The following is a 12279-nucleotide window of genomic DNA, read 5'->3' as shown; positions in this document are numbered from 1 at the left end:
AGCATACTGAGCACGCGGTCTAGAGCACTTGGGTCTGAAGCGGCAGCTCCAGCAGCCTTACCCGGGCTGTCCTGGGAACATTTTACTGTACCTACTTGGGCATGGTTCAGTTCAAACTCAGGCGACTCGCTTGTGGTTGTCGCAGTGGCCACGAGGAGGGGATGGGGTCTGGCAGAGCCCAGGCTCTTCTTTTTTGCATGACACTCTCTTTGGTGTTCATCAATGGCTTCCTGAACCTCCATTACTGTCCATTTACTGATGGGCTTACATTTGAAAACACAGGCGAGGCTGGGATCAGGACAATTTCTGATAAACATCATGGCTATCTCTGCCTCCATGTTCTCCATTTTGCCTCCCTGACGCTGTAAATGCTTGTCAGCTGCCTCAGCAGCGATATTAAGCCTCACCCAATAGTCTACTGGGGTCTCTTTTGCAACTGCTTGGGTGGCATAGAAGTCAGCCAGTGGTTGACAGGAGCCAGGACTATCACTAAAATAACGCCTGAGTATGGCATAGATGGTCTCAGGGTTGGTCACTACACCAGAACATGAGTTACTTTTCAAACCCACCTTAACAATGTTTTTAGCTCTGCCGAGGAGGTGGTTTAAGACTTCATCCACCTGCACGGCTCTAGACAACCCTCTCTTCTCTAAGTACACTTCCATCATGTCTATCCACTCATGAACAGAATACTTATCCGCATCATCACCTCTGTACATAGGTGGGTCTTTGATATCTTGTCGGACCACTAAGTTCACTTTGGAGAGGTCGAGAGTGGTGTCAGGGCTCTTAACTTTGGGGGACTCGGCTGGAGCTGTCTGGTTTGGACCAAGTGGGACTTGACTGGATAGTAGCCGGCTAGCGATTGATTCACCTATCTGGGTTCCCAATTCACCAATGAGCTCACGTAGCTCTTTGTGTGTGCTGTCGTCGCTCAAAGCAGGGGTTGAGGACTGGCGCTCATGAGCTTTATTTCGAATAATGTCATCTGACTCTGCTGGCTCATCACGCGACATTATAGACCTGTCTCTCACTTCATCTGCCCCAGACAGTCTCCAACCTCTCCCAGCGACTGGCGTGAAAAGGTTAAAGGAGTCTTGGCCCCTACCAGCCATGTTGCTTACAGGAGGTTAGCAATAACTACAAAGGGGATCAGAAACAAAAGGAATACAAAAATACCTATCACTCAGAAAAATACAACACAAGTAAACACGGCTCAGTTAGACTCTAACAGGTGTAACTGGGAGAAATGCCTACTAACAGAACACTGGAAATTTTTTGCTGACCCACAGAATAATTTTACTTATATTACAGGTGTCGGAAGTGTTCAGCTCAACCTCAGCGATCGGCAGCGGCTGATCAGATGCATCCGGGTCACGGCACCACTTTTATGTAGCAGATGTGAAATGGTCGACTGCGTTGTGACAACAGACACGGACTGGCTGGAAACAGGGTTTATTCCTATAAAACAGAGTGCAGCAGCAAAATCAGTGTCACACAGCGGCAGCAGGCTTCTCCTCACCCAGTGTGGAGTCCGTACAGCTCTGCTTGCATCATATAAAAGAAAATACAACTTATCAAAATAATAATTTTCACAACCGCCACTTCAAAATCAAATATTACAGTGGGGTAAAACAGAGACAATTATGGAATCACTAACAATAACGTATAACATTCAAATTCCCATTAAAATAGGTCAATTGCATAATACATATTCAAACAACTTTTTAACTCTTCCCAACATGGCTGAAGATACTGCTCAGAGCACAGCCTCGGGACATGAGCTCATTATACACATAAAACAAAAACTACACATTTACACATACCTATAAAACAGAGTGCAGCAGCAAAATCAGTGTCACACAGCGGCAGCAGGCTTCTCCTCACCCTGTTTAACACAAGTCAGTTCCACACAAACGGATGATACAACAGATAAAGCGCAGTTCCAAATATCATTTTTCTCACTCAAAGCGATTGAAAACACTTTGAGAGCTTTTAACCCTAGGAGCCAATACTTAACAAAGACAAATACACCGAATTTATATGGATAATTTAGTACAGGGAGAAGAGCTACAGAAAGCGTGCCTCACCAGTGTGGAGTCCGTACAGCTCTGGCTAGGAAACCCCACACCCGCAATGTGGCCGCAGGTGGCGTTACACTGATTAATGTCCCACTTCAACAATGACACACGGGACCTCAGTTCCACAAAAAATAAAGTTCACACAATAAAAAAGTATAACCTATGTACAATACAGTTTTGAGAATGTTCACAATTCGTACATTATATCTCAGCTACACATGTTTCAAAAGAAAACAAAAACCTGTTTGATTATTCTGAACAGTTTTCCACTTTGCCTGAGTCCATTTGAAATGAGCTTTGGTCCAGCAGTGTTTCTGGATCATGTGCACGTACGGCTTCTTTGCACGGCAGAGCGCTACCCTGCATGTGTGGATGGAGAGGTGCACTGCAGATGATAAACATTCAAGCCTTCATAGTTTTACATTGGGAAGCAATGTTTTGAAATTGTTCCTCAATTTTTAGATGTGTTTTTTGTCGACTGGTCAATCTCTGTCCATGTTTACGTCTGAGAAACCCTGCCTCTCTGTGATGCTCTTTTTATAACCACTAATTTTACTGATGGGGTCATAATTAACCTAATTAGTTATAAAATGTCTCAGTTTAAACATTTGATATGCTTTTTATTTTTAGTCATGTTTATGAGATTTGCAGATCATTACATTTACATTTTACAAAGCGTCCAAACTTTTTTTGGAATTGGGGGGCTTGGGTCCTGGTTGGTGTGTTGCCGGGGTTGTGGGCGGGTGGGTGTATGGGGCCCCAGCCCTGGCACAGGGTGCTGCCAGTGCATCGAGCCACATGGGGGGCTCTTCAACTGGTGGGGGAGGCTGTTACATCTTGCAGAAGCTTTCCTCTCTTCAGGAACTCTCTCTGCAGGAGGGGGGAGATACAGGAGAGGTGGAGGAAGATCTCAGCCTGGGCGTCTATTGTCTTGTGTAGTCTGGAAGATGAGTGAATGACGGGGTGGGTGCAGTTTTCTATGTGGTGGGGTCGGGTGGGCTGTCCCGGGCTCTGGGGCCGGGCAGCGCTGCTGAACTGGGCCCCGGTCCGGATGGGCCTGGGCCCCCTTTCCCTGGTGGGTTGCGGAGTATGGGGGTGTCACTTGCCCCTCCCTTCCTTCCCTCCCTCCCCATCTCCAGCTGCCTCCCTCTTCCTGCTGCACCACAATCACCCACACATGCAGGGCCTTGGGGTAAAGGTGTGTCACCAGGGTGCAGGGGAGGCATCCCCCCCTCTGTCCCCTTCTGGCTTCTTGTGCCTCAATTTTATCCCACAACTTAGACATTCACATTACTCACACTCTCATTACACATACATATAGGATCTTGGGGGTGGGCACGCTACACGGAATCCAAAAGACCATCAGGGTGTACACCTCACCCCTGGCGTGGTTGCCCACCTCTCAATTTTAAATACACATAGACATTGAGGGCTAGCAGGAGGGACCATGTGCTTACGTGCTGCTCTCTGGCAGGTAGCTCCATGCCCTCCTGGGGTTTAAATGCACCTTAGAACACACATGCATCAACACTACATATGAGCAGGCGGAGGGAGGTTTGGAGTCTTCACACACCCCCGTTCTCTGCAGCCTGTTGGAGCGGGGGGGCTAGGAGGAGGAGTTGGCCGTCCGATTGGGGTCTGGAATGTGGGGCCTCCCTGCTGCTGCGGAGTCGGGGCGGTCTGCTTCTCTCCACACCAGGGAAAAGGGTAACACCACCTGGGTCTGGGTGCAGTTTGCCCCTTCAGGGGCAAGGGTACCTACCCGGGGCTTAGAGTACGCTTGGGGAGTGTGATTGTGTGTACAGCGTCTCTTTGTGTCTGTCTCCACGTTGGTTGAGTGTGGAGTAAGTGTATATGAGAGCATGAGGGTGGGAATGGATGTTTGTATCTGTGTGTGTCTGTATGTCTGTGTCTATATGTCAGGTTGGGTATCAGACGCCACCTCTCTGGGGACACCTCAGGCCCTCCAAGGTTTGGAGTCCTATCTCCCCCCACCACTCCCCCTTCCAGTGGCAGACGCCCTCAGACATCGGTGCGTTGGTGGTTCTTTGTGTCCAGGGGTGGGCGTCCAGGTGCACACCGGCTCACTCCTGGTGGCTGCTTGTCGGGGCCTGGAGCCTGGGGCTCGCTTGGGCCCCTTCGGGGGTGGGGTGCCCTCGACGTCTCGGCCTGGGGCTCACGAGCACGTCACTGCAACCCCCCCCCCCTGGCTTCTGCTCCCCGGCTGCTGAGTGAGCCCTCATCTGGGACTCTCCTCAGCTCTTTCTGGGACAGTGGCGCAGCTGCCCCTCTGTTGGTCTTCCTTGGTCTCTTGTGTTCTGGGGGCCTCTGGATGTCTGGAGTTTTGATCTCCTCCATACCTGCTTCATGTCCTGGAGGACGGGGCTGTGGCCCCCCCACACCCTCTAGCAGATCATTACATGAAGGAACCTTTTAAAAACAAGCGCGTCCATGCTCACAGGTGTACACACGGGTGATCACACCCACAAACTACACCCTTTTTGGCTCCTACCTCAAAGCACACTGTGTTCTGTTGATCTTATGTGCTGCACAATAATGTTTAATATTTAGATCATCGTGATGTTGTTTATTATGTTGCTCTTTTTTTTCTCTTCTGCTTGTTTTCTCTTTTTTCTTTCTCAACAGGTGATCCAGGTGATTGATATATTTATTTTTTGTCTGCTTATTTTGTTGTTTTGTTTTTTGCCCTTTATCCCCGTTCCTCTTCTCTGCTGTTTTTCTTTCCCTCTTTCTTTTCCCCAGTCAAGTCTGTTCCGTATTTAGCAAGTGAAAATAAAATAAACAATAAAAGGTGAATCAAATAGACCATTATGGCAAGGCTGGGATGGTCCATGTGGTAAAGTAAATCCGTTGGGCATCTTTCTTCGCCTTTAGACAATAATTCTGATGCAAAAGAGCCAAACGGGACAGGCAAAAGAAGAAAAAAAAAAAGGAATTGGGGTTGTGATGTCTCAAGAAATCAAAAATGTCTCTTCCAGTTATAAAGAATTAAAACTACAGTGTTAATAATAGCATCAATAAAATAACTTTTAACATTGTATATTGTTTTAGGTTTCCCACTGTTGCCTGAATGCATCGTCATAATAGAGTTTTAAAAAATATCTCTGCATTTGTAAAGCTTCTGTCTTCTTTCTGCTCGCTGTTTCCTGCTGGACTGGATAGAAGACTGTACCATAAAAACCCTGACAGTGTTTGACAGCAGCCTGGCCTCTGAGTGAGCCCCTGGCATGCTGTAAAATCCTGACAGAGGCTGTAGTTGTAGTTGGTGAATGATGAATGATGACAAGAAGTGATGTCCCTGCAGCTCAGGCTGGAAGATGCTGAACTTGACCCACAACATCTCCTGTGGGAGTCCAGCTGTCCCGTACCTCCTTCTGTTTTTTTTTTGTTTTTTTTGTATTAGTGCTTTTTATGAGGGACATAATATCTTTATAAATAAGATCTCTATGTTGAGATAATGTGTTTGGATTTTACAGTATTAGGGCCATAACCAGATCCAAAAATTCACAAAGACATCAAAGGAAATTCGTACATAAACTAAACGGTCAAAGGTCTTTTACTTCTTAACGAGATGTCCTACACGATCACTGAACGAGAGTATGTGCAAGAAGAAAATTCTCCATTTTGGAATCAGTTTTATTAAAGTCTGCAGGGCGTCCTACTTGCAGAACTGTAATGAAAATGTAGTATGTTGCTTGACTAAACATAATAAAAGCTAAACCAGTTTATGTTAACTTTTCGTGGACCAGATTGTATGAGAAAGCTGTGTAGGGCATTTAAAGCCAATAAATGATACGAAGCTGGACGGTGATGTTAGTCTCATCTCCCCGTGCAGCTGTGAGTCTGGAAACTGTAAAATAGCGAATGAGAATTTGGCTGGTGCTACAAATTCAGAGGCGTGTGGATATTCCGGTGTCTGATTGCTTTAATTCCCCCACCAGAGTCAGTCATTCATGTCCTCTGCTCTCACTGGTAGTTGCTTTAGGCAACTATTCCTCCTCACTGAAAGCAGCCAGTTGAGGTGGTTTGGGCGTGCCTCCTGGATGCCTGGGGAGATTTTTCAGGCAACTCTAGTTGGGAGGAAATCCCAGGATGGACCCACGACACGCTGGAGGGATTACATCTCTAAACTGGCTCAGTGTCCAGCGAGAAGAGCTAGAGGAGGTGACAGGGGAGAAGGTGTCTCACCTGATAAACAGCAGAAACTGGATGTATGGTTTGAAATATACAAAAGAGCTGGTCTCCTCCAGTTGCACCATATGTATGTGTAGCAGTGTGATGGTATGCTTCTTCTCAGGGAATGCATGAAGAAAACAAGGTGATGTTTGTGCATACACATCTGCACCTGAGATGTAAACATGTCATCATCATTCATCTGTGTGTGTTTGCCCTTTAATGACCTGCTGCATAAATGAAATTCAGACTTTTAAAAAAAAATGCTAAGCGAGTGATTCCCCACGACACAGGCAGTTTGTTCTGACGCTAAATCCCAGCTCGGGGTGTTAACAGGCCTTTCGTCAGCATCAGCTGCTCTCTCACGCCAAACATCACACGGCAAAGCTCAGGAGATGAGTTTTTCTGTTTTCCTACAGCCGCCACTCTGAGGAATCTGGAAGGTGCGAGGCAGGAGGAGACAGTGGCAGCTTGTTCTCACTTTCTCTGCTGCTCGCACACACTCAGGCTCGAGTTTACAAGGCCAGATACATTGATGCGAATCATTTTAACACTGAGGAGTCGTTGGTGTAGTTGTGCCTGACAGACAGGAAAGCCAGTCTACCAGCTAGACTCCTGCTCCACCCTTCAATCCTCTTGCACCTCCTCTAGGCTGCTTTTTCACTAATAAGTTTTTATTTTTTCTCTGTCCTCAAATTAATTTTTTTATTCCTTTCATAACTAAAAACATATTTTTTATTCATCATTTATTCCCTTGGCAGTGTTTTATTCATTTATTATTTTTTCTTAATTGCCTCTTTCTCTTCCAGGATGCATTCCTCTCATTCTTCCTTTTGTCCTCCGTGTAAAATCCACGACTCACTCTGACCTCTTCTGAATCAGCTGATTGAGTTCGTAGCGTTCAATTTTTCAATTTTTTACTTTCATTTCTGAGTCACCGGCTATTGAATTACTCAGGGACAATGCAAACATCACAAAGTACATTGTGGGTAAATGTCCAAGGATCATATCAACATGTGGAATTGGTGGCTGGCCTAAACACGTCACAGCATAACGTGCGTGAACAAATACCCCACAAATCTCAATGAACTGAAGCAACACCAACGAAGTGTGGACCCCTAATACCTAAATTATTACATTTGCAAAGCCACGTCATAACAGTCTGCATAAAACCAGCAAATGATTGACATGTTTGCTCACTAAAATAACTTAATTGGTCGTGTTTGCTCTTGTGTCTGAGGAGAGAGCAGCAGCAAAGCTTTATTTGTTCGCTCTGTTTGTGTATCTTGATTTGTTCACATTAATCTCTACAGTCAATACATTAATTAATGTCCTGGCATTAAGGCACAGAGGCCTCATTCACCACTAAATTATGTCAGCAATGTTTGACACACCATAGCAAATTTACCCGTGTGTCTCAGAGTGTGTGTGAGGAGAGAGGGGAGGCCAGCTGACAAAGAGGCTCTGATGAAGAGCGAGAGGGTGGAGTTAGCAGCCAACTCTGTATGTATTGTATAGGCGTGAGCTGAGTGTGCACCACCTTGTATGTTTGGGGAGTTTTCGGTGAGTCTGCGAGGCGGTGTGAGGAATCTGTGTGTATTTAAATAGAGATGTGTGTGATTGTGACTTGAGAGTGGGCTTTCAGGCTCATGTGGGAGTAATTTAGGTCATCGCACTCACCAGATTCTCCATGAATCAATGCCTCTTCTCCTCCCTTTTCCTCTCTCTTTGTCACAAGTTTACATGTTGTGAATTCTCAGTATCTTTGGAAGAATTTGCTCTGAAGGTTTGTCTGTTATATCTGATCATGCACAACAAAATTCACAAGAATTTTTCTTCTGGGGCCTTTCTGATCCCCAGTGTCTCGAATGTACCTCTTCTGGTATGTTTGAGTGGTGCCCAGTAAAATGCAGTAGCAGTATTAGTCCTGTAAATTGTATTTTCATGGCAGTGTAAAAACGTCAGAATTATTTTGGAAGCAGTTTGGTGAATTGTGAAAGATTAGCATAAATTGTACGGCTCAGAAAAGAGGAAACTGTGGTGTGCAGTCTAAATAGCTTTTGGCCATGTTTCCACTGCCTTCTTAGAGCTTTTAATGAGAGTTCTTCCAAAATATTATGCTGCTTGTCACAGACTCATTTTTCATTCATTATATTTACCTTGAAAATTTAAAAAATAAAAAATAAAAAATCACCTAATGCACCTTAAAGTCTCCCCGTGAGGCACAGAGCCAATCACAGCTCCTAGAAGAAATGGAGACTGTGCAGGAAGAATCAGAAAGACTTTATTTATCCCCAAGGCGCAATTAACATACAACAGAGCAGTTAAAGATAAGAACAATAAGAACAGGCAATAAGACTGAGATAATAAATACACAGAATATACAGTTTTAAAATTACACAGTTTAAAATGAAAGTGACTGAAAGGTGAATAAATAACTATAAAAGTTGCCATTCTCCCTCAATTAATAAAGTTTATCCACTCAGTTTGCAAAGCTGGAGCCAGTTTACAGGTAAAACTGCAGGTGTGAGAAAGACACGCTCCGTAACGGCCTTTCCCGACACATTTGTGAGGCCGTTTATTCTCTTTTCTCTCACTCGTTTTCTTTTAAGCACTCTTTCAAGTCAGACAAAGTTCTGGTCATTTTATCCTTCACAGCTGTAGCGTGACGATCTGCCAAAAGGAGACAGCGACTATAAATACACAGAGAGAGGTGACACACTTGGAGGACACAGCTGAACTAAATCAGGATAAGATGACACAGAGAAGTAAAGCTAAAACATGCACCAGACACAGTCTATCAATAGAAAGTAGGATGTAACAAGACAGAAAAACACCAAGCACAGAGACTTTTAAATGAGATACAAGGACACGGGAGAGAGAAACTGAAAACTCATAGACGGATATGAACAAACTATAACCGTGAGCAGGATTCCACCACCACCTCTTCACAGACGGCTGACATGTTGAAGCTTTAAAACCTCTTTTTACTGTCTTTTCCCTTCATAGTGTGTTTATAACTGACATGACAATCAACGTACACTCTAAATGTTTCCTGTTTGCAGCCCTTCCTGATCACAGAGAACATGTGGCCTCGTGGTTGTGTGCTGGACTGCCAGAGGGGGCGCCACAGACCTGTGTGTGGCAGCAATGGCAGGCTGTATAAATCGCTGTGTGCCTTTCAGAGGGCACAGTGCATCAACACACAGCTCCGCCACGTCCCACGGGGACACTGTGCAGGTACAGGGCTTTACAGCGACATCATCACAAGCTGTTCTTAATGTTTCCCATGATGCTCTGGTGGTGAGTTTACTGGCTTAAAAAATCTGAACTGAAATAAACTTTTCTCATGTTTCTATCTGAATTTGAGCTGCTTTATATCACGAGTACAAAAAGACGCCTGTTATTAATCAGCTGTAGTTTCCTGCCACCTCTGCCTGCTCTTAATGACTGTTTTAATCTTAAACCGGGAGCATAAATAAACGGACACCACTGTGCTCCTGTCCTTCATTCAATCAGCTTAAAATGTTCTTCCCAAGTGAATCAACTCAGTCAATAGAAACATTCTTCTTAAATTAACAATGACTACTTTTTATTGGTCGGCAGAGCAACGGTATGCACATCTGTGTCATCAGGATTCATGATTTCCACTCTTCCCATCTATAGCAGCACACATGGATACTAATTTCCTCTGTTTTAGATCCGTTGCAGACTAAATGCCAGCTGGCCCGAGCTCAGGGCCTTGAGGCCAGAGCCCGCAGCCGTGGTAGTCCTGCAGCTGCAGTTTTTGTGCCTGCGTGCGGTCCCGAAGGTCACTTCATGCCCATACAGTGCCACAACCAGACCGGATATTGCTGGTGCTCCACGCCTGATGGCAAACCTGTCAGTGGTACCACGGCCCTCCATGTGATCCCCAACTGCACCGGTCAGTTATGTTTTATTCAAAGTATTACAGATTGTTGGCAAAAACCCCAAAACAAAACAACTTAACTGTGAAGGACTTTAAAATAGCATTTTTATGTATGTTAAAAAAATGCTATTCTAATGCATGTATTTGATGTATTTTGGTGAGCTCACATGTCACGTATGGAAGCACTGATTTAATTTGCCTTATTTACTGTATTCAGGGTTTTCTTTGATGTCTTTTATTAAAACTGCTTTACTTTGTAATGAAACTCGAGTATTTTTGTTTGCATGGACTACTTTACCAGCATACATGTTGCTACCTGCAGCAGAGAATGAAGGAGTAATTTTCTTAAGCTCTTTTCATACATAAGTGACAGTTTCTCACATGTATCAGACAGCAGGAAATAGTCTACACTAATAGAGCACTAACAGTCTGTGCGTGGACTTGGTTGTGAAGTCTTCTGGTTTCATGCATTTCAGTAAAAGTAGCGATTGTTCGGTATTTATCAGCTCCAAGTGTAACAACAATGGCTCAGTTTCACTGTTGATGTCAGAGAAATACAGATACACCAGCACTCGAGGATACATGCAAACAACAGCCAAGGCTGTGTGTAGGCCTGAAAAGGTGGAAGTCCTCTAATTCTTCAGAACGAATGTTGAACTTTAGTCTGTTGCCCACTCTGAGCTGTGCCTGTTATTCTGAACAGATCACCTCACCAAGCTCGTTCAGATCACCGATACAGATGCAACTCCAGTCAAAGGTAAGAAGACGCTTTATTTAAATTGCACAAAGGCAGTTTTGTCCTTGCTTTAAAATAACTGTGGAGCACAGTGTGCACACACTCATATGTTTCATTCACTACAGGTTAGATGTGTGTCTGTATGTTTCTCATTTGTCCTTCGTTCTGCCTTTTCCTGGCATCACACGCTGCTTGTTTCTCTGCCAGACACATCTGCAGGGACTTAATAATTCACAGAGCACTTCACATGCCAAGACTCTAAAAATGCCTCTTTGTCTGATTTTTCCCTCTACTCTCATTCTTTTTTGGGTCCTTTTTTACTTCTTTACATTATAAAACATAAAAATAGTACCAAAAAACTCACCCAAGAGGAAAACAAACCTAATGCTCCATAACGTCTCCGAGATATTCCACTCCAAGTCAGAAAAGGTTGCCAGGTTTGGTCTGCTCTAATTTAAAGGTCATTTACTCTGACATTCAGATTTTCTAAAGCAGCAGTCCCCATCAGGTTTATGCTCTTGTCCAGTCTGGCATACATAACTCTACTACGTGCTGCTGCAAAATCTTATACTGGCAGCATAAGTGTAGTTTTCGTGAGCCTTTATGGGTTTATAAAAGTTTTGTCCCCTTACAGATGCAACTGAGGATTTTTGGTAAAGGTTTGTTGAGCTGCTCTGCAGTGTCATGTAGAAATGTAGCACTTCCTCTAAGTTTCTTGTTAAATTTAAAGTATTTATTGTATTGTGTTTGTGTTTTAAGTTTTTAGATTGTAACTAATATTTATGGACCTCTTCGCTGTATAAATCTCAAGGTGGAACATACCCGATTTCATAATTTCCTTTCTCTGCTTTTTCACATGCTTTCCTCCATCTGTCCAAACTATCCCCCCATCTTCTTCTTCTTCCATTCACTCTGTTTTCTTTTATTTCAGATGGAGACGTTGGACCTGGACCTACGCTGGACCCTAGAAAACCTGCAGGTGAGAAAATAAAAACCTCTTCTACTAAAGAAATTTTAATGCATACGTGGGCAGAACATAGCTGCTATGATTAACCACTGTGAAGCTCACTACATGTCATTTATATACCAGCACGTCAGTTTCAATTAAAGATTAGCTGTAAGTGAGGAACAGAAAGCTAATTTTCATGTTTTGTAAAGTGGAAAAACTTGAAACATACATCACATACAGGACTCAGAAAATTACTTTTTTTTTTTAGGAACTGGGGTATATATTGAATCTTCTAACAAATGTAAAAAATAAATTGATTATCATTTTACATGTATGGGTTTTAATTTGTTTCAAACAAAACCATATAACACACTGACGATACAGCAGAGGATCCCGGGTCAAGTCTTTT

General features: G+C 43.9%; 1 protein-coding gene across 3 annotated transcripts in view; it reads left to right on the top strand.

The window, feature by feature from the left end:
- Positions 1-12279, top strand: part of LOC147315180 (SPARC-related modular calcium-binding protein 1-like) — a 31468-nt gene that overhangs the window by 9667 nt on the left and 9522 nt on the right. For 2 of the 3 annotated variants that reach the window (XR_015124765.1, XM_086262443.1), the window contains exons 2-5: positions 9341-9515; positions 9976-10200; positions 10889-10942; positions 11853-11900. Coding sequence is in view for 2 of the 3 variants with exons in the window: in XM_086262443.1 (XP_086118569.1) it covers positions 9341-9515; positions 9976-10200; positions 10889-10942; positions 11853-11900 (502 nt within the window). In the remaining variant the exon portion in view is untranslated. Of the gene's footprint in view, positions 1-4103; positions 9198-9340; positions 9516-9975; positions 10201-10888; positions 10943-11852; positions 11901-12279 lie in introns of those variants that run through there. The other variant, XM_086262444.1, reaches the window with a different exon arrangement.

Source organism: Aulonocara sp. 'chitande type north' Nkhata Bay, linkage group LG14 (genome assembly GCF_057382095.1).
Source record: "Aulonocara sp. 'chitande type north' Nkhata Bay isolate Kocher_YH1m ecotype deep benthic linkage group LG14, A_spYH_male_GT1.1, whole genome shotgun sequence".
Lineage (NCBI taxonomy): Eukaryota > Metazoa > Chordata > Actinopteri > Cichliformes > Cichlidae > Aulonocara > Aulonocara sp. 'chitande type north' Nkhata Bay.
This window is presented reverse-complemented; position numbering and strand designations above follow the sequence as displayed.